This window comes from Malus domestica, chromosome 08 (assembly GCF_042453785.1).
Source record: "Malus domestica chromosome 08, GDT2T_hap1".
NCBI classification, from domain to species: Eukaryota; Viridiplantae; Streptophyta; class Magnoliopsida; order Rosales; family Rosaceae; genus Malus; species Malus domestica.
In genome coordinates, this window is record NC_091668.1 from 2322935 (window position 1) to 2343010 (window position 20076).

General features: G+C 35.5%; 2 protein-coding genes and 1 non-coding gene across 13 annotated transcripts; 2 read left to right on the forward strand and 1 right to left on the reverse strand.

Moving 5' to 3' along the window:
* Positions 1 to 1300: 1300 nt before the first annotated feature.
* Positions 1301 to 5716, reverse strand: LOC103440510 (uncharacterized). 2 transcript variants are annotated; one of them, XM_008379206.4, is made up of 5 exons: positions 5307 to 5716; positions 4695 to 4756; positions 2564 to 4588; positions 2369 to 2438; positions 1301 to 2152 (listed from the first exon to the last, which is right to left on the reverse strand). In XM_008379206.4, the coding sequence occupies exons 1-5, from the start codon at positions 5413 to 5415 to the stop codon at positions 1518 to 1520; spliced, it is 2901 nt and encodes a 966-aa protein (XP_008377428.3). In that variant the 5' UTR covers positions 5416 to 5716; the 3' UTR covers positions 1301 to 1517. The 2 variants fall into 2 exon arrangements, with proteins under 2 accessions (XP_008377428.3, XP_008377427.3); XM_008379205.4 differs by having other exon boundaries at positions 1301 to 2158.
* A 3048-nt stretch (positions 5717 to 8764) lies between these two features.
* On the forward strand, positions 8765 to 19671 carry LOC103440511 (uncharacterized). Of its 10 annotated transcripts, none has more exons than XM_070826590.1 (11): positions 8771 to 9052; positions 9750 to 9874; positions 10221 to 10257; positions 10343 to 10359; positions 10886 to 11690; positions 11813 to 13195; positions 13309 to 13338; positions 14085 to 14184; positions 16316 to 16395; positions 16597 to 17645; positions 17744 to 19671. In XM_070826590.1, the coding sequence occupies exons 5-8, from the start codon at positions 11261 to 11263 to the stop codon at positions 14105 to 14107; spliced, it is 1866 nt and encodes a 621-aa protein (XP_070682691.1). In that variant the 5' UTR covers positions 8771 to 9052; positions 9750 to 9874; positions 10221 to 10257; positions 10343 to 10359; positions 10886 to 11260; the 3' UTR covers positions 14108 to 14184; positions 16316 to 16395; positions 16597 to 17645; positions 17744 to 19671. The 10 variants fall into 10 exon arrangements, with proteins under 10 accessions (XP_070682690.1, XP_070682693.1, XP_070682695.1 ...); XM_070826591.1 differs by having other exon boundaries at positions 8772 to 9052; positions 10886 to 10998; positions 11226 to 11690; positions 16597 to 19671; XM_070826589.1 differs by having other exon boundaries at positions 8765 to 9201; positions 16597 to 19671.
* Positions 17062 to 17164, forward strand: LOC139198492 (small nucleolar RNA Z103). Its single transcript, XR_011584020.1, has one exon. It is a non-coding gene; the product is annotated as a small nucleolar RNA Z103 (small nucleolar RNA).
* Positions 19672 to 20076: the final 405 nt, after the last annotated feature.

Genomic DNA, 20076 nt, shown 5'->3' on the forward strand with positions numbered 1-20076 from the left:
CACTATGTAGTAGTATTACGATAAAAAAAATTGCTAGCACGGACACTTGAGAACATTTTTTTAAATTTTTTTTAAATTTTAAGAGAAAGAACACCTTAGCACATAAGTAATGACAACAACAACATATTTTTTTTTTTTTTCGGTCAGTTCAATTTGTTTATCAAAAGAACCAAAAAATCCATCCAAAACCACTTTAATTCATTACCATTATTTTATGAAAAGAAAGCACTTTTGTGAATCTACGGTCTACCAAAATCAACCAGCCACGTTACACAAAGCTAATTTTACTTCATCACTAAGGAAGAAGGAAGCACTTCGTTTTAGAAAGTGACGACAATTTCAGATTAAAAGAACTTTGAACAACATAAAATAACCTACAATATAAAGCAAACTGGGAAAAAGTGCTTCTCATATATTAGTAGAATATTAATTTGGTCACTTGAATAACAACAAAAGAATTGAGATCATTTTTGAATTTTTGTGTTCGGAGTCAACGAATCTAGAGATTTCGACAACTCATTTTAAATTCTACGACTCGTATTAATCCATTCACTTGTTCACTTCATACAAATTAAAAGTCTGGATTTCTCTTTTTCATATGAATGGCCCACATCTCTTTGTCTGTTGGCTTCGGACATCGAGATTCGAAGAGGATCTCTATTCCAACAAACGCACAAAGGTAAGGAAAATTTGAGAAGTTGGGTATAATTGGCGCGCAAGTAACCTTTTGAATGATGCTAACAATAATGGAAAAGAAAGAAGATTTCAAACATTCAAAACTAAGCTTTCTGCCTAACACTTCTTGAATGCTTTAACTAAACGGTTCGCAAAAGAAATTCCAGTTCACGTGGAGCAAGAGCAAGCGGAGCATGTAACATCCCACATCGTTTAGGGGATGTATATTTTCATATCTACCTAATAAGAGACATTTTGAGAGTTCACTGGCTTCGGGTTCCATCGGAACTCCGAAGTTAAGCAAGTTCGCACGAGAGCAATCTCAGGATGGGTGACCCATTGGGAAGTTCTCGTGTGAGTTCCCAGAAACAAAATCGTGAGGGTATGGTCGGGGCCTAAAGCGGACAATATCGTATTACGGTGGAGTCGAGTCCGGATGTGATGGGGTCCAGACCGGGATGTGACAGAGCATGGCGATGATGTTAACGGCAACAAAAGTAACCAGTACGAGCTCAGGTGGAGCTTTCACCCTTGCGGAATTACTGTTATCTCTTGCAAAATTGGAACGATACAGAGAAGAGTGTGACCGTAAGGACGACATGCATAAATCGAGAACAAATATGAATTTGGTGATGACAATTTTGATTAGTGGAATAAATCCTCATGATTAAAACAAAAATGCACACTCATTACAAGAAAATTCTTCAATTAAGGTTTACATTATAATTTATCTCTTCGAAAATCAAATATATCGAAAAAAAATAAAACAAACTTTGCTCAAATGGCGTAATAAATCCTTTTCGTGTTGATAATGGTACTTCCAAGTGTTGGTATTCAACAGGTTAATGTATTGCAGAAAAACCAGTGCGACGGAGGTCTCTGGCAAGCTCATCTACAAGTCCATTGAGCAGAAGCCTCTCCAAATCTTTCACAACTTCATCCACTTGAATAACTGCAAACATAGTTTCATCCCAACCCATATCCCACATGCAATTCACGTCCGGCTCCCAGTTATGCATATCGCTTTCCAGCATTTGCGGCAGATACGCTTCCACCTCACATTCATACTTTCCTTTTCTTCCGTAGAACTTCAGTGTCTCGAAATCTTTATGCAGTTGCCTAACCAGCTCATCCAAGGAATGTATTTTGACAAAACTTATCGATGTCTTCGTGCAGTTAGGATGGACATTGAGCTCATGCCTTCTCCCCTTTCGTTTCATTACTTCATAGCCGCATTCTAATGTGAGCTTGATGTCTACATCCGGGCTGCAGTCGCGTCCGCTGTCGTGAAGAATGCCAAAAGGGATTTCGAGTTTGAAAAGTGCTTCTGCTGTGTTGAGGAAATGATGGCTCTTGATCACTACCTGCTTCAAGCGGTTTTCGCTTTCTGTCAGCGGCTCTTGTTTTCTTAGGTTGAATGCTTTATGGTGCTCCCGTACTTCTTGATAACAAATGTCCAAGCCGGCTTCACGGTTTCCTGCAACTTTTAGAAACCTAATGAGTTCGCATTTTGTGTTAGACGAGAAAAACTTACCTGCAACTAGATGTCATTGTGAGCTACTTAAGTATTGCCACTTGTTCACATGGCAGTGAGTGATTGGCTTGAAATACTGCCACAATGACATTCCCCGTTGCAGAGAAGTTCTTCTCATGTAAGATGGGAATTTGAATTGAAAGCAGAGGTTGTACTTACCATTAAGTGTAGTTGATGCAGTTATGCACTCATCATCTCCGAAAACAGGTGCTTGATATTGCTGATCATACTGCATAACATCCAAAAAAGCTTAAGTCAGTTATCCGCCAATTTGAATTACACAAATTTTGTAACTGAAGACGTATCTTTTATTTGGAAGTTATGAATTTTCAGATTTTGTATAGATGGACTTACACTTTCATTTGGAAGTAGATGAACTTCATTGGGATCACACAGAGTGGGAGCCTCCAGCTTGGCTTCTATATGTAGGTTTTGCGTTGAATCTACTGATTGAATGCTTGCTCTTGACTTGTTGGACTTGACGATGCGTGGCTCAGCTTGTTTTAGCCTGCTGGCTCTAACTTTTTCTGCTGCATTCTGGCTACCAAGTTTTTCATTGCTTCTTCTGGTTGCCACTTCATCGATTCTTCGAGGCATTTCACTTTTATTCACTCTTCTAGATTTTGCCTTCTGCAATGGTGGTGCAGCATGAACAGGTCTCTCCTCCATAGCCAGTGGAGTGCCAAAATTTTCTTTTGATGGTTCAGGATCCAGGTACTTTGGAGAAGAATTGTTCGTGGCAAAATTCAAATCAGAAGAGCTTTTGCTTCTGACCGGATTTTCATGGAATCTGCCATTTGAAACTCCTTTGGGTTGCATTGCACCACCGACTTCTCTCGTGTTTTTCCTATGTAGTCTAGCTTGGTCTGTAAGTGTCTGCTTCTTTTGCAAATCTACTGCTCCTGTTGACTTAGTCCTTGATATGATTTCGCCTCCTCGTTGTTTTCTTGCTGGCAACTTTGGTTGTGGACTCTGCTGCTCCTTCGTCTCTCTTCTGCGCTTATCTTCCAGTGTCTCTGATTTCAAAAACATGGATTGCTGCTGAAGTTCATGATTGTTCGGTGACTTATGCTGATTTCTCAGGGGAATCTTGATCCCGTTTTGCTTTTCCGTCTGAACCCTATTTTCCTTGAACTCTGTTTTTCCTTGTGTCGCAAGTCTCGCTTCGGAATTGTTATGCACCACAGCTTTATTCGGTTTGACGCTCTGAGTGGTTTTTTGCTGCTTATCTGATTTGATGGTTGCCTTTTCTGATCTTGCTACCGGTTTAAATCCTTCCGGGTCTTTCCATTGCGATGTTCCATCATGAACAACTAACTCAAGGCTGACATTGTTGGGAAGCATGTTTTTTTCTGCTTGCAAAACAAATGTGGTATTATGCATCAATGGATCCTTAGTCTTAACTCCAGAAATCTTACTCCTTTCGCGCATTGTTTGCTCTCTCGTCCGGCTTTCTGTTTTTGACTTGGAACTCAAGTCTTCATGCGCTTTGTGCTTCATGCTTTCGTTTTTCGGAAGCTCATTCAACCCCATTAGTTTTGCAATTACATTTGGAATTCTTTCCTTTTCTGGTTTAGACTCTTTATATTCTGCTGATGGATTCTTGACGCCGGAGCTATAGCTGACCGACTGCCTCTGAGTAACTGATGGGGAGGAGGTTATTTTCCCTTGCTTTTCGCGGTTGAAGCTACTACCTTCTGTAGTATAAGTCAGAGCTGCAGTCATCTTCTGCATGAACCCCGTCCTTCCAACTTCTTGAACTTTACGCCCGTGTCTCGAACCCTTGTCAAATGAGAACCTTGGAAGATCAATTTGCTTTTGCTCATCTATTTTAACAGCATTATCTTCGTCATCTTCCTCCTCATCTAGCAATGTGATCCGATTTTTCCTCTGAGAGCGGACCATGTAATCAGAAGTTTCCTGCAGGTTTACGAGCATTCTCAAGGACTCTTCCAAATCCATCGCCCCTTTCATTAACTCCTTCCCAACTTCTATTGAAAATCCATTGACATTAAGACCATTCGAGCAGGCTTTTAGGATCTGATTCAATTTATGTGCCCCTCTCGATATTTCTTCGATATGGAGATGAGAAAGGTTAGGAAATTGGTTACTTGAACCAAAGTACCTATTCGTGCTACCTTTTCTTTCCATCTTGCTGAACTCCATGGCTCCCCTCCCAATTTGATTCAAAAATCCTAGCATTGAACTTCTGCTAGATGTATCCGCCCTCCCGAGCTTTCCTCCATTTTCAAGTGCAAAAGCCAATGCCATGGAAAGATCTCCCATTTGTTGTGAGCTCCTACCTCCTCTCCCATAAGCAACAATCTGATTCGAACCATCTTGAATAATCGGTGTTCTGCTACTTCCTCTGGAGCCAATCTGCAGTAATTCGAACGAAAATAAAAACATTTGGACCAAACCAAGTTCATTCCATTCCGATTCCTCAAATAACTGGAATACAACAATTTCGCGTCAGATTACTTACTGTTCCACTGGTTCTTGCATCCCCTCTTCCTCTATAAGCTTGCTTGGAATAAGCATATGCATCTGTATCAACACATGAAAACAAAGAAACGCACATTATTTTTTGCACTGCATATGGATTTGGTCAATAAGTACACAAATAAACGTTACTTTAACGAAAGAACACATCATTCAAGCCTATTTAGGCCTAAACAGACTATCAAGATCGTTGCAAACGAAAAATGGACCGCAAATATGTTCGATCGAGTCACATTCAGAAAAATTTCAAAGATGAAACAGAAAAACCATACACTATGTCCTTTCCCCGATGTGGGATTCACTCTCGAGTCTCGACAAGATGATATATTGGTCTATGATGTTTGCAATATTTGATTTTTTTGACCTTACATAAACTTTTTTTGATCCATGATTACTTGCAGTAAAAAGGACACAAGAAGATTCTTTCCTTCAAAACTGGTTTTGTGCTTATAAATTTACACAGTTCGTGCTGCTTTAACTGTAGCCTTCACTCGTGCTCTGTGCTAGTGATGAAGAATTAAACATTTTCCTCATCAAGGACTAATTAGCGAAATTAATGAACATTTAAATGGGGTGTATTAGATTAGAAACTTACCTATTGCCATGGAGTTCGACCGGTTCGAGCTCTGAGACGCACCCATTTTCTCCTTGCGGACGCGAAGATCATCCAACAGCTTCTGCGCAAAATCCGATCGCTTTGCCATGTTTTGCCTGCAGATCACTTGCAGCAATGTTCAAGCTAGAAAATGGTGTTTGGGGCCTTAAATTCCCTTAAAAAACAGAGAGGTGAGAGGGGAAGCTCAGTTTGCATAATTTGTGGGTGGATGGAGGGATCCTTTCAAAGTTTGGTTTAGGTGGCAAGTCTCAAATTATTTATGGAATTTCTGAATTTCTTTTTATCATATGATACAAGGGTTGACGTAAACGTCATCTCTCTCTCTCTCTCTCTCTCTCAGCTTTCTCTCTCTCTCTCTCTGTTACATATTGGTCGTGTGAATGACTACCGTATATTTCAATCTAAGCAAAGGCTGAGGTTTTTTCAATGGGGCTTCGCTTTCAAGCTTTTATTTTTCATCAACTTTCTATTGTTTTGCTTTGGTCTTTCAATGAGTATAAGTATCTGCTTCTCTCTCTCGCTCTCTCTCTCTCTCTCTCTCTCTCTCTGCACAAATTGTGTTTACCACACGATTCATGATGACGAGGAAGAAAGTGAAAAATGGCAAACGTGTTATCGACGAAAGTGGGTAAAAGATCATATGATTACGTTTATCAACGACTAAATAATTACGTTTATCAACGTTTAAATAATAATTCAATCATCAACTTTTATGTTATTTAGTTTTAAAATTTTGTCTTCAAATTTGATCTTTCTAGCATTACATGTTGTTATCTTATATTCTATTCACTTAGGCTTTTGGGTCAACAGATTTGGACTAAATAATCTATATTCTATTCACTAAGTTGGATAAAATTGTGTTATGTTCTTCGAATCTTAGTTTTTGTAGTTTTATTATTTTTAACACAATTTTAAAAGGTGTGGGCACTGGGCTTAAAAAATTGAGTACCGACCACATCAAATAGACTGACCATCCGTTTTTGGTTTAAAAATAAAACATAATTTCAATACTTTTCAAACTTAATGATAACTCGGAATGAATTAACTAAATAATTTAAAGAAATGCTACAATCTAGACAAACCGTATTTGGCTCAACTCCAATCTCCCAAAGCCAACTCACTCATTTGTTTTCGCGACGAAGAGAAAATTTTCATTATGATAAGAATACAAGTGGTACATTACACGTTTTAATAAAAATTGTAAGAAATTTAATTTTTTAAGTTATTTACTTTTTAGCACACATATTTCACAATTTGTATAGTAACACGTGGTGTACCATCCTTTGTACCGATCACACTGAAAAATCTCTCCCCAACAAGTACCTCTGCTCCCGAATAACACGTACACAACCGAACCGGGCGGCTGCTTGTTTAGCCACGTCAACAACTTCCACAATTCTGAAGCTGACGTCACCGGTTCATCTTATTTTGTCAACGGTCCAATCGGATAAACCGACGCCGATGACAGGGCCAATTCCAATTCTTTTTTTTTCTTGCTATGCAACGTTCATGCATGTAACAATTTCCATTATTTTTCTTTACCTAATTATTTTGATTTTGAGATATATATATATATATATTGTGAGTTCTTTACCTAATTATTTGATTTTGAGATATATATATATATATATATTTTTTATTGTGAGTTCCATTTAAGTATAGTTGTTCTATACGGCATTTTTAAGTTGGGTTCAATGTGTGTTTTTCTTTTGGGAAAATTTGTAACAGTTTTTTTTTTTCATCTTGTGCTTTATGTTTACAGGAAAGATGGAAGACAGACTTTTATCTTGTGTTGTGTGTTTCAATCAAGGGATGTAGTCTTTCTTTTTTATAAATGAGACTAGATAGTGGCTTTGTCGCTATAGTTTACCTTTCTAGGGGCCATGAAGATTCACATAAGCATTTCAGTCTCACTTTAACCATTATTGTGCGATTCACCAGCTGCATAAATTGAACCTAAGATGTGTCGTGTAGAATACGGGCCTAGAATTCGTCCACAACCACTACGTCATCTCGTGGTGGTTCAAGCCTTCAAGGGATGTAGTCTTCGATTGGATTTAGATTTTGGCAAAACGTTATGTACTAGGGTGATGTGTACATATTCATCGTACTTATATTATGTAACATTTGCATCTAATTAGTTGATGTATGAAACCTAATTATTACTTTGCCGATAATACTTCTTGTTTCTTCATTTGGGTTGGTGATGGTATTAATTTCTGAATCATAAATATATTTTCAAAGAAATGAAAAAAATTATAAATATATTTAACTTTGAAAATGAGAGAACATGTATCATACAATTAATTGTAGAATGGAAATCGTTTTTAAATTAAAATAATTCACAAAATGCAATAATGACAAATGCAACTAACAATGCATACTTAAAACTTAAATTAAGGGCCTTAATAATCGTCCTTAAAACTTTTAACATCCGCACCTAATTTTTGTTAAACATCATACTTGTCTAGCTACGTGGCATAATAACTAGTAGGGTTGGAAATACGTACCTGTTTGTCCCTATTTTTAATTAATAAACACAATTTTTTGGTCTACTTGCTCTTAATTTTGTCGCGACCGGCAATGGGACAAAAATCTGCCGGTCACGGATGCCGTGGGATCGCCACCTGACTGGTCCAGGATGTGACCACAACTCCTACTCCACTGTCCTCTCAAGGAACCCTTCCGGCAAATGGGGCTTCGTATCGTTCAAATCCCCTCCAACATTGAAAAACGCTGCCCACGCGCCCACGTTGGTCGGCTTTCGCACCAACCATATGAACATCTGTTGACTTAGCTCCAGCCCCCACGCGAACTCAGTGAGCTGCTCCGCCGTCATCGTCCCGCCGCTGCCCAGAGCGATGAAAATGATCTGGAGGCTGCTGGTCTAGCCAGGCCAAGCATTCAGAGTCAACTTTGGTCAACAGTTCTTCCTCTTTAATCAAACGGTTCAACGCAGTGAAGTGGGATTGGGATGAGCTTATAAAAGGGATTTTTCTAATAAGAATGACGCAGAGGCGGGGGTCCCGGGGGGGGGGCATTTCTGGGTGAACGAGGGTGGGCACTTCGGCAGGAGGGAGGTCGAAGACGCGGAGCCCGGAGGGGAGGGTTGGGGAGTGGAGGAGGTCGGTTGCGGTGGAAGCCTCGGTGGTGAAGTCGAGGAAGCTGACGTGAAAGCCGTGGTGGAGGACCAGACGCTTCGGGAGCTTGAGGAGTGGGATGATGTGGGACGGCAACGTGGTGGAGATTCATGGTTTCTACCGATTGTACAGCCATATATGGTGGTTTATAAGATGAAAGCACACTGAAAGTTTATCTTCACCTTGTTATAGTGGTGTGTGGGACGTGTATATATTATACCTATACTAAAACCCCAAAACCGCGTTACTGTTCACGGACAGTGCGCGGACTAAAATACCCCTCGATTTGTTTGTTAAGCCAAATTTTTGCCATCTTTTCCACAGTGAAAAGACTGCCTTGCCCTCGAAGGCCACGGGTTGATCCTTTCCTGTTTCGATTTCTTTGGATGCTCTTTCCTTTTTTCTAAATTGTTGTCGCCGTTCTCAGCCATTTTGGGATTAGCTTTCTTTATCTCTCAAACCCTAATTTTTCTCCCTTTTGAATCTCATCTCTGTCCGCTCGCGCCGGTCAATCGGTTTATAAAAATTTCCTCTGTCCGGTCGCTGTCGCTGCTTCGTATAAAAAGTTAGCTTTGCTGTGGTGAGGCACGGTCTCGAACCCTAATTTTTCTACCTTTATGTTCTCATCTCTCTCTGCTCGCTCCGAACGGTTCGTTTGTAAAAATTCATCTCTGTGCCGTCGTTGTCACTGCTTGGTATAAAAAGTTGGCTTTGCTGTCTTCAATTCCTTTTTCGTGAGTTTTGTGATTTCCTTCTGTCTACAGTTTTTTTTTTTTTTTTTTAATTTTTTGATATGTTTACATGCGTTTTGTCTGTCAATTTTTTTTTCTTTTCTAGATATCGTTTGGACCGATGGTGTGAATGTGTTCTTTGGTTTTGTTTTTTATTTCAGAAGGTGTGGCTGTTCTTTTTTTTTTTTTGACCCTTTGTTATCTGCTGTTGTAACATTTTTCATGATTTCTGTAACTTGGGTTTTAAACAATTGGAGTACTATTAGATTCTTATCATTATGTGCAAATTACTGGTGATTTGGATTGCTGCCTGAGATTTAGAGAATGGCTCGCAGCTTTAATTTCTTTTTGCTTCATTATTACTGTTTTCAAATTTTTTATTGCTGGTTATTGATGATTTGTAATCTGTGAGAGCTTCAATCTGTTGGAATTTTGGGTTATTGCATCATCGGAATTTGGGTGGTCCAAAATTTGAATTAGAAGAAACCCATTTGATTAATATTTTTGGTGGATTGACTCTCTCTGTGTTTTCTCTGTTATTTCTTGCCCAGTTGGAAAGTGGAAGCCCCAAATTTGAGCTTAGAGCTTTAATTTCTTAATCATTCGTTTCTCTGCACTCTCATCAGTCAGTCTTGATACTCTCTCAGAGGAGCCTACATATTTAAACGTGTTGCTGGTATGTGATTCTCGCTCCATCTCATCTTTTTTTTTTAATCTTACTGGGTAATTTTCAAACCTTTTATAGTAGTTTTCCAGGTCTGTTAAATAGTTCTCCATTTGATTCCAGTTGATTGCTTAATTGAGGTTTTTTGTTTCTGTTTTTCGATCTTTCATTAGTTCATTGGCTTTCATGTTGGGCTTAAGGAAATGGGAAATCATTAATTGGCATTGTTCAAGATATGATTCTGTTTTTTTATTTATTTGTGAAACGACTTGGCTGATGAAGAAAGTAGTTTTTTGCATATAGATTACACACATATGGGCTGATCTATCTTTCCTAATAAATTTCCCATTTGTTTCAGGTATAAAATTTTCTCATCTATTTGCAAACAAGTTTGGGTATGTTCTTACTTCTCGCAAAATGTTTTGTTTTTAGTAATTAGGCAGGCTTAATGTATATGACATTATTTTTGTTTTTTGGCAGCAAATCACAGTACAAAGGTGAGCCAATTATTCTCATGGTCTTCATTTTTATAATTTATTTCCTTGGTTAATTTATTAATCTTAGTGAAGGTGTAATTATTGTGTAATTAACTTTTTTTCTTGATTCTATTCCCTTTATTTATGTGATTTTAAGCGGTGGGAAGCTGTTGCATACCTTGCATGCAATAAGTATAAAATTTGATGTCTTTTTATGAGCTTTCCCAAACACCCCCCCCCCCCCCCCCCAAAAAAAAAAAAATTAGTGGAAATGCTCAATCTTTTTGTTTACAAAGGATATCTCCGATTTTGGCTTGGGTATCAGGCCTTCTTAATTATCATCTATTAATCTTTCCATTCATAGTGAAGCTTAATTTTCAACCTGTTTTGGGGTGGCCACGTGAACCATTCTTTGTCTTTCTGTTCACCAAGCACATTTTCATCCTGACTGTTATTTGTACACTGTTTGTTTTTTCATGTGTATCGATTTTGTTACCGATGATTTTTTTTATTGATATAATGTGATGATTTCTCTTGACAAATACAGGTGCTTGAAAAATTTCAACTCTGCAAGTTGGAAAAAAAAGGAGGGTTTCAAAATACTGTGCTTTCACGCTTTGGCGTCTTTGTCTTTGTGTTTGAAAGATTTCTGTACTAAAGGTGAGTGAGCTAAAATTTTGGAATTGTTAAGATCAAATTTTAAGTATTTGTTTCGATTTTGTTTTATAAAGTATGAATAAACTTGGTATTTCCTTTAACTTTAAATTGAAATCCTAATTTTGATGGTTTGTTCATAATTAATGTTTGTTATGTTTTTTTGCTGTGTGATTTATGTGTTAATTTTTTTTTCACTTTTTTTTTCTTTTTTTTTCCCATCTTTTTTGCAGCTCTTCGCTTTTCCTCATAACAATTTGTTTTCAACATGTCTAAAAGATCTATAAATGCGTTGGTCAATGATGATAACAACAAAAAACAAACAAATAGTGATAATGAATATAATGTCTTGGTTCAGTGTGACCATCAGCCAAGAAAAGTGTGTAGAACCAGTTATCTTGAAAATCATGAAAACGCTGTTTTATCTCAGATTGATACATTTCTTCGAACTCCATATTTTAAACATCAGTGTAGTAGTAGTGGATCAGCTGTTGTACAATGCGATTTGAAAAATGCTAATTATGATAAAGTGCAGCATACTGCATCTGTTGAAAAAATTGTTCAGCCTTCTGATCGAAAAGGTAAAAAACCTATTAATTTGTTGGATAATTCTGATAACATGGCTGAAAAAACGATTGATCCTCAAAATTACAATCTTATGAACAAGGGCCAAGCATTCTTCCAGAAAAGCAGAACTGGTATGTTTTTTAATTTATATAAAAATATATTTCTGTTATCGTGTAAATTTATATTTAGTTTATTGCATATCTTTCCTAAGTCCCGTTTTCTTTCTTTTCTTTCCTGTGTATTTTTTTTGCAGGGGTTTTAAAAGATTATGTGGATTTTGGGGATAAGAATTATAAATGTAGTCACTGCGGTGCCTATTTTTGGTTGAAAGAGTCTCTTAAGCAAGTATGTAAAAAAGATGAACCTATTTTCACTCTTTGTTGTCAACAAGGAAAAATTGCTTTTCCAAATCCAAAACCAACACCGCCTTTTTTAGAATCTTTGCTTGATCCAAATGGTGGTCCAAAAAGTTTATCATTTCGAGAAAATATTAGAGCTTACAATTCTATGTTTTCATTTACTTCGATGGGAGCCAAAATTGATCACTCAATTAATGATGGTTCAGGTCCTTATATTTTCAAAATTAGTGGTCAAGTTTGCCATTTGATGGGATCTCTGTTGCCTGCTGACAATGAGTGTCCAAAATTTGCACAATTATATGTGTATGATACATACAATGAAGTACAAAATCGATTGAAGGCTTTTGAATCTGATGGAAATAATAGAAAGCTTGATCCAAAAATTGTTGAAGGTTTGATTAAGATGTTTGATATGTCAAATGAGTTAGTTAAGCTTTTTCGAACAGCAAGAGATAAGTTTGAAACTAATAGACTCACTTCTTTGAAAATGAGATTATCAGCAAGAGAAACAACAGATGGTAAACAATATGACCAACCAACAAGTGATGAAATAAGTGGTCTGATAGTTGGTGATATAGGACTTGCTGATTCTAATAGAGATATTATTATCGAGTCTAAAAGTGAAGGATTAAAGCGTGTTACAAAATTAAATCCAAAATTTATGTCTTTGCAATATCCTCTTCTTTTCCCATACGGTGAAGATGGTTATAGACCTGATTTAAAATGGAACAAAAATTATAAGGGTTCAGAGACTAAAAGACAAAGGATACCCATGAGAGCTTTTATAGCGTATCAAATTCAAGAACGAGAACCATGCTTAACAACATTGTTAAAAGGGGGGAGACTTTTTCAACAATATTTGGTTGATTCTTATGCAACACTTGAAGAAGATAGGTTAGATTACATTAGGCAAAACCAAAAAAATTTAAGAAGTGAAGTTTACAAAGGAATTTATGATGCGATGTCAAGGGGTGATAATGATGCAAACAATTTGGGACAAAAAATTGTATTGCCTGCTTCATACACAGGGAGTCCTAGATATATGATTAATAATTATCAAGATGCAATGGCTATTTGCAGAGAATATGGACATCCTGATTTATTCATAACATTCACATGCAATATAAAGTGGCCAGAAATCATAAGAGAATTTCAGAAAAAACCAGGATTCAAACCTGAAGATAGGCCTGATATAATTTCCAGAGTATTTAAAATGAAACTCGATGATATGCTTCACTTTATAAAATCTGGAAAACCTTTTGGAGAAGTTGAAGCAAGTAAGTCTCTAAGAGTCCTTCTTTTCCTTTATTAATGTTTATTTATTTTTCTCTGACCTAACATAATTTTTTTTCTCTGTTTGTTTGTTTTCTTTTATTTTTCTTATAAACAGATGTTTGCACGATTGAATTTCAAAAAAGAGGTTTGCCTCATTCTCATATATTAATATGGTTAAAATCAAACTTCAAGTGTCATTCCTCATGTGATATAGATTCTATTACTTCAGCTGAAATACCGGATAAAATTGTTAATCCAAAGCTTTATGAAATTGTTAATCAATTTATGATTCATGGTCCATGTGGTCACATTAATTCAAAGTCTCCTTGCATGCGAGAAAATAAGTGTTCAAAAAATTTTCCAAAACCATATAAAAATGAAACACTATTTAAGCCTAATGGTTTTCCAATTTATAAGCGTTGTGACGATGATCCAAAATTTTTCATAAAAAATGGCATCAAAATTGATAATAGCTTTGTTGTTCCTTATAATGCAGAACTACTTTTGAGATACAATGCTCATATAAATGTTGAATCATGTTGTCAATCTATGCTTATAAAGTATTTGTTCAAATATATTAATAAAGGTTCAGATAGAGCACGGTTACTTCTTCAAGAAGATTCAAATGATGAAATATTAGCATATCTCAATTGTAGATACATATCACCATATGAGGCTGTTTGGAGATTGTTCCAATATTCAATACATTATAGAGAACCTTCTGTTGAGCGATTACCTGTCCATTTACCATTAGAACAAAACATTGTTTTCAGTGGTAATCAATCATTGGAATCAATTATTAATCAAAGAGCTTCTGAACATACTATGTTAACAGCTTGGTTTGAAGCAAATAAAATTTATAATGAATCACGCTTGCTAACTTATGCTCAGATGCCATCCAAGTTTTTATATGATGGACGACAGAAGTTTTGGAAGCCAAGGAAACGCAAAGGATCAATTGGTAGGATAGCATATGTGCACCATGCATCTGGTGAGTTATATTATTTAAGAATGCTTTTAAATTTGAAAAAAGGTGCATTGAATTTTGATGATATCAAAACTGTTAATGGTGTTCTCCATTCTTCATATCAAGCTGCATGTAAATCATTAGGATTATTAGGTGATGATAAAGAATGGTTAGATGCTTTATCAACTGCTACACATGTTGCATCATCTCCTCAGTTAAGACAATTATTTGTTACAATAGTTTTGTTTTGCGATGTTGCAAATCCTGAAATTCTTTTTGATACTCATTGGAAAAATATGTATGACGATATTTTATACAAGCTGCAAAAAACTTTTGCATTTCCTAATATGATTGTTCTGGAAGATGAACTAAAAAATTCTGTCTTATTTGAGCTAGAATTACTTTTTAACAATGCATCTAGCTCTTTGCAAAAACATTGTTTGCCAATGCCTGATGAAAAAAAGATGCTAGAAATAAAAAATAAACTTTTAAGAGAAGAATTAAATTATGATTGTCAAGAATTATATAGAAAACATGAAATATTGAAATCACAACTTAATGAAGAACAAAAATATGTATATGATACTGTTATAGATACTGTAAATACAAGAAAACAAGGATTATTTTTTGTCTATGGCCATGGAGGTACTGGAAAAACATTTTTATGGGATACAATTATAAGTAAGCTTAGATCTGAAGGCAAAATTGTTTTAGCTGTGGCATCATCAGGAATAGCATCATTATTATTACCAAATGGTAGAACAGCTCACTCTAGGTTTAAAATTCCGTTGGTTATTACTGATACATCAATTTGTCCAATAAAGAAAAAAATTCATCTTGCCACATTAATTCAAAAAACTGATTTGATTATATGGGATGAGGCACCTATGAATCATAAATATTGTTTTGAAGCATTGGATAAATCACTTTCTGATATTCTATCACATTTACATGCTCCGAATAACATTGTTCCATTTGGTGGTAAACCCCTTTTATTAGGAGGTGATTTTCGACAAATATTACCTGTTATTCCTGGAGCAAACAAAGAAGATATAATAAATGCTTCTTTAAACAATTCTTATTTGTGGCCACATTTTAAAATTTTTCGTTTAAAAGAAAATATGAGGTTGTTAAGAAATGATATAAGCATTGATGAAAAACAAAAAATCAAAGATTTTGCAAATTGGATTTTAAAAGTAGGTGATGGAGAAATTGATAACATAGATGCACTAAATGATTCAAATGACATTGATACATCTGTGATTGAAATACCTAAAGATTTAATAATCCATTCTTCCACAAACCCAATTGCTGCAATCTTTTGTGCAACTTTTCCCAATTTTGAAAATTCTTTTGACGATTTTGTATATCTAAGAGAACGAGCTATTATTACACCTCGAAACACAACTGTGTCGGATGTAAATGATTATATAACTAATTTATTACCTAGAGAACATCATACATTTTTAAGTTATGATTCTTTGTGTTCTTCAAATGGAAATTTTGAAAATCTTGAAACAATGTATCCTACAGAATTTTTAAACAAACTTGATTTCAACGGTTTGCCTGCACACAATCTCATTTTAAAAGTGGGAATGCCAATTATGTTATTACGAAATTTAAACCAATCTTTGGGTTTATGCAATGGAACTAGATTGATTGTGACACAATTATTTGATAGAATTATTGAGGCTAAAATTCTTGCTGGAACTAATATTGGTCACAAAGTTTTCATACCAAGAATCACTCTTGCAGCAACTGAAAGCAAATGGCCTTTTATTTTCAAAAGACGCCAATTTCCAGTTAGACCATGTTATGCAATGACCATTAATAAAAGCCAAGGACAATCTTTGAAACAAGTTGGATTATATCTTCCTGAACCTGTTTTTACTCATGGTCAATTATATGTTGCATTATCTAGAGTTACATCAAGAAAAGGTTTAAAAATATTGATAGGAAATGGAGAAAACAATTTAAACAATTATACAAAAAATATAGTATTTAAAGACGTGTTACAAAATTTACAATAATTTGTTTATAATCATGAGTACATATTGAGCAATTTATATAGTTATCATTTGATCACCTTCTTTTGTTAAATACTTTCTTACTGCTACATTAATATTCTTACCCACTTTTGTTCAACCAAATGCAGGTTACCTTCATTGGAACTACTGTTTTTAGTTTGCTTACATAGGAAATAAATGCTGCAATTGCACATTTATTTTAATTATGGTAAAGCCTCAAAACTATTCCATCTGCCTATCCTATTTTTAATATATCCTTAAACATATAGTATATATCCATTTCCAATTTTCTACCTAAATTAAAAAAAGAATTCAAACATTTTCAAAGAGATTAAACATGTTCTAATAAACAAAGTTTTTACAATTGCTTTTTCAATGTATAGTGAGATGTTAACCTCTTCCTCCGCAGATTCAATGAAAAGAAGACACATGACAAATTCAACAACCAAGTTGCAGCTAAGCACGGTATAAAAGCAAAGATTATTAGGTATGGCCTAAATCCTCAACTACAATGGAATGACTTAATGGTATGTTTTTCTTAACTTTTTTTTCTTTGCTGATTCCCGTTTAAATTCAATATTTACTAACCTTTCTCTTCAGAGGAATTCGTTGCTACCAATGTATGTATATACAAACGATCTTCTTTTTACCTAATCTGAATACATAGCTTATTCCTTGCTTGACCATTGATGAGTTAAGGGGGACATATGTACAAAGTATATCTTCAATGAGAACATCTTCATCTATACTTTTGTATGTCCAACTCAAACCTCTCATTAGACAACCAACCAATTAGCCATGTGTTCACAATACGTCAAAAGGAGAAAGTTTTTGTGTATAAATTGGTAGCAACCAATTCCTCTGAAGAGAAAAGATGGAAGTGATGATTATTTCTCCAAATGATGAAGGCTGAAATAACTCAGCATACTTTGTCTCTATATTACAAAGAGGCATCTAACTAGCTATATCTGATCCATCTTTTTACATGTTTCACTTCACTTTTACAGATAAAATACTAATGAATTAACTCTTGATTAACAATGTCATTGTTTAAATTATTTCAAGTGTTGCTTTTATTCAACCTGTTTGAATTTTGCCATTTACACACTCCTATAGGATTTTGGATTTGTGTGAATTTTCAAGATTTTCCTTGGCTTCAATTTTTCTTTTTCAATCTGTCTATCATGTTTCCATTGACCATTTCATCATTTTCGCCCCACAGTAAAATTACAATTATCAATATGGATCCTACCAACAATGCATTGCCATATCGTTTTCATTTTTTTCCTGTTTTGTTATTTGTAGTTTTCGTTGTGTGATTAGTATGAGGAAAATCATATAAGATTTTGGTTTTTTGTGGGTTTTCAACTTTTTTCATGGCTTTTTGACCATTTAATTGTTTTTGGCTCCAAAGAAAATTACAGTTCTCGATTTGCATTCTTCCAAGGGTGCATAACCGTATCCTTTTCTCATTTTTGTTTTTGTTTTTCTGTTGTTTCTAATTTGCTGTGTAGCATTCTATTCCATGTACAAAGTTGAGCCTTTAATAAATTTAGTTATGAATGTTTTGTAAACATGGAAGACCTTATAAAACTCAATCATGTGATGGTGGAGCACTCTTTTGCTCCCAATTGAGGTTAGTGTTCTTTATTGACTCTATAAAAGTTCAATGGTTGGATAAAGTAAACAGAAGATTTTTTTTGGGTTTGTGAATGAACAAGGAAAACAACGGAAATATAGGAACTTATATTAGACTCTCAATAATTTTCTTTAAAACATAGGTCAATTTTCTGTTTACTAACATCATAATACCTCTTCCTCTATTTGAATTTAATCCCTTTGTTCTCATTTTCTATACAAATGGTTCTGCACCTTTCATTCAAACTTGATCATTCTATAAATATCTATATTATTTTATCCTTTTGAAACATATTTTCTCATACATTTTCTAATCCCGCAGCAACGCGCGGGCACTATTTCTAGTATAGGCTATATCTATATATTAGGATTAATTTATTGGAAAAAATCAAATTAATATAGAGGGATCATTTTTTTGTGCGTATAATTTTGCATGCATGCATGCATTATTTGCATACATGGTATTGGTGTCCAAGTATTAAAGTTATAAATGTTTATGGCAGTCTGTAGTGTTATTTTGGTTCGTCTAACCAACCTCAGTAGAAAATATATTATTATATACGCACAACACTCCATAAAGGTTTCGTTTGTCAACTCGAACTGTACTGATTATTTCTGTCGAATAGGATAAATAACCACTGGATAGTACTGACTAAATTGTCGGGCGTTTGGTACAATATCGGATTAATGACCGTATTATTTATACTTTGTTTGGTATTATACCGAATAGGAGGAATCAAACTTAAAATAAAATTAAAAAAAAAAAGGTGAAGTCATCTTTTTGTTCCCAGATCTCTCCGACCCCCCCTCCCAAAACTCCCTCCCACCTCTCCCTTCTTCTTCTTCCCCGACTACAGAAGAATCCCAAATAATTGTTCCCCATATCTCTTCGCTGCACCCCCTAAACTCCATCCCTCTCTCTCCCTTATTCTTCTTCCCCAATTGCAGAAGAATCCCAAATAAATTCAAACAACCAGTTGCTGAAGAATCCCAAATTGAAATCATCTCTCCGCCGCACCATGTTTCTTTGCAAGACTCAGTTGCAGGGGAGGACAACGAGTAGGCGATGAGGAAGGCCACAAGGAAAGGAAAACGAGGAAGGCGACGAGGAATAGGAGAGCAAAGATGGCAAGAGAAAGCGACACGACAGAAGGCAACAGAGAGGACGACGATGGCGAAGGAAGGTGACGGGGAGGACGATGATGCCGAGAGAAGGCGAGAGAGAGAGGGCCGAGTTCGCTAGAGAGGAGAGCAAAACCAACTAATAATCCGAGCGCTTTGGTTGCTTTTATTAAGCAGACGTATACTGTGTTAAATAAGCAGACCGGTTAAATTAATCCGGCGCTTATTTAGTACGAGTGAACGCCAAACACCCGAGTCTATATAACTAGTCATATCCGATCCTTTATCCGATCTGCCAAACAGGGCCAAAGGGTAGTGCCATCCTCACACTTTTTTTATCTTTCACAAATTCCTCTTAATTTCGGCTATCGAGTGTAATGAACTGAAAGATCAAATGATATAAATTTACAGGATATGTGTAGGAAGTGAAAAAGTGTATAAAACACTACCCTACATAAACTGAAAAATGTCAAGGGGAATTATTTTGCTTTGACAGAGACCTATTCTACGTTGCAAGAAAACGAGGCTTATGTGACAATGGTTTATGCAATGACACCCAAAAAATTGTCACAATAATTATCAAAATTAACTGGCCATTGCAATTTGTAATTATTTATAGATATTTGTGGAAAATATTAGAGATACCATATAATGTGAACATGCATGTTATGTGAATGATTTGTATCTTGATTTATATATTAGTTATATATAACGATTTTACTCATGCGCATTACTTGTCACGTCAAATTATGTATCACGTGATCTCCATACTAATTTGTGAATGAATGCATAAGAAATTAATCATGTTCAATTTTCAACTACAGTTCCCTTTGCCAGGCCTCCTCGACTAAATTGGTGAAAATTGTTTAATCATGCCATTTTACTTGTCTTGTCTCCAACTCTCACACTTCTGCAGCAACGCCGGAACTTTGCCTATCCTTACCAAATATTGCACATGCATGCAGTCACTCTTTCATCGACCCTCATGTATTACTGCTGAAAGTAATCACATTATTTTGAGTGGCACCTATCTAATAGAGGTAGGGCTTTACAAACACAACTAATTTATTATTTTTTTAATTAGAGAAGTGTTACAATGTGGTACAAAATAAAATATGATTTCTTCAGC

Excerpts from the sequence above, each read along its gene's own strand:
- LOC103440510 (XM_008379205.4), bottom strand. The coding sequence starts at position 5,415 with ATGGCAAAGCGATCGGATTTTGCGCAGAAGCTGTTGGATGATCTTCGC. Across the intron at positions 4,757-5,306 it reads GTCGAACTCCATGGCAATAG|ATGCATATGCTTATTCCAAG; the intron begins GTAAGTTTCTAA and ends GTGTTGATACAG. Across the intron at positions 4,589-4,694 it reads ATGCAAGAACCAGTGGAACA|ATTGGCTCCAGAGGAAGTAG; the intron begins GTAAGTAATCTG and ends GAATTACTGCAG.
- LOC103440511 (XM_070826589.1), top strand. The coding sequence starts at position 11,261 with ATGTCTAAAAGATCTATAAATGCGTTGGTCAATGATGATAACAACAAA. Across the intron at positions 13,196-13,308 it reads TTTTGGAGAAGTTGAAGCAA|ATGTTTGCACGATTGAATTT; the intron begins GTAAGTCTCTAA and ends TCTTATAAACAG. Across the intron at positions 13,339-14,084 it reads GATTGAATTTCAAAAAAGAG|ATGCCATCCAAGTTTTTATA; the intron begins GTTTGCCTCATT and ends ACTTATGCTCAG.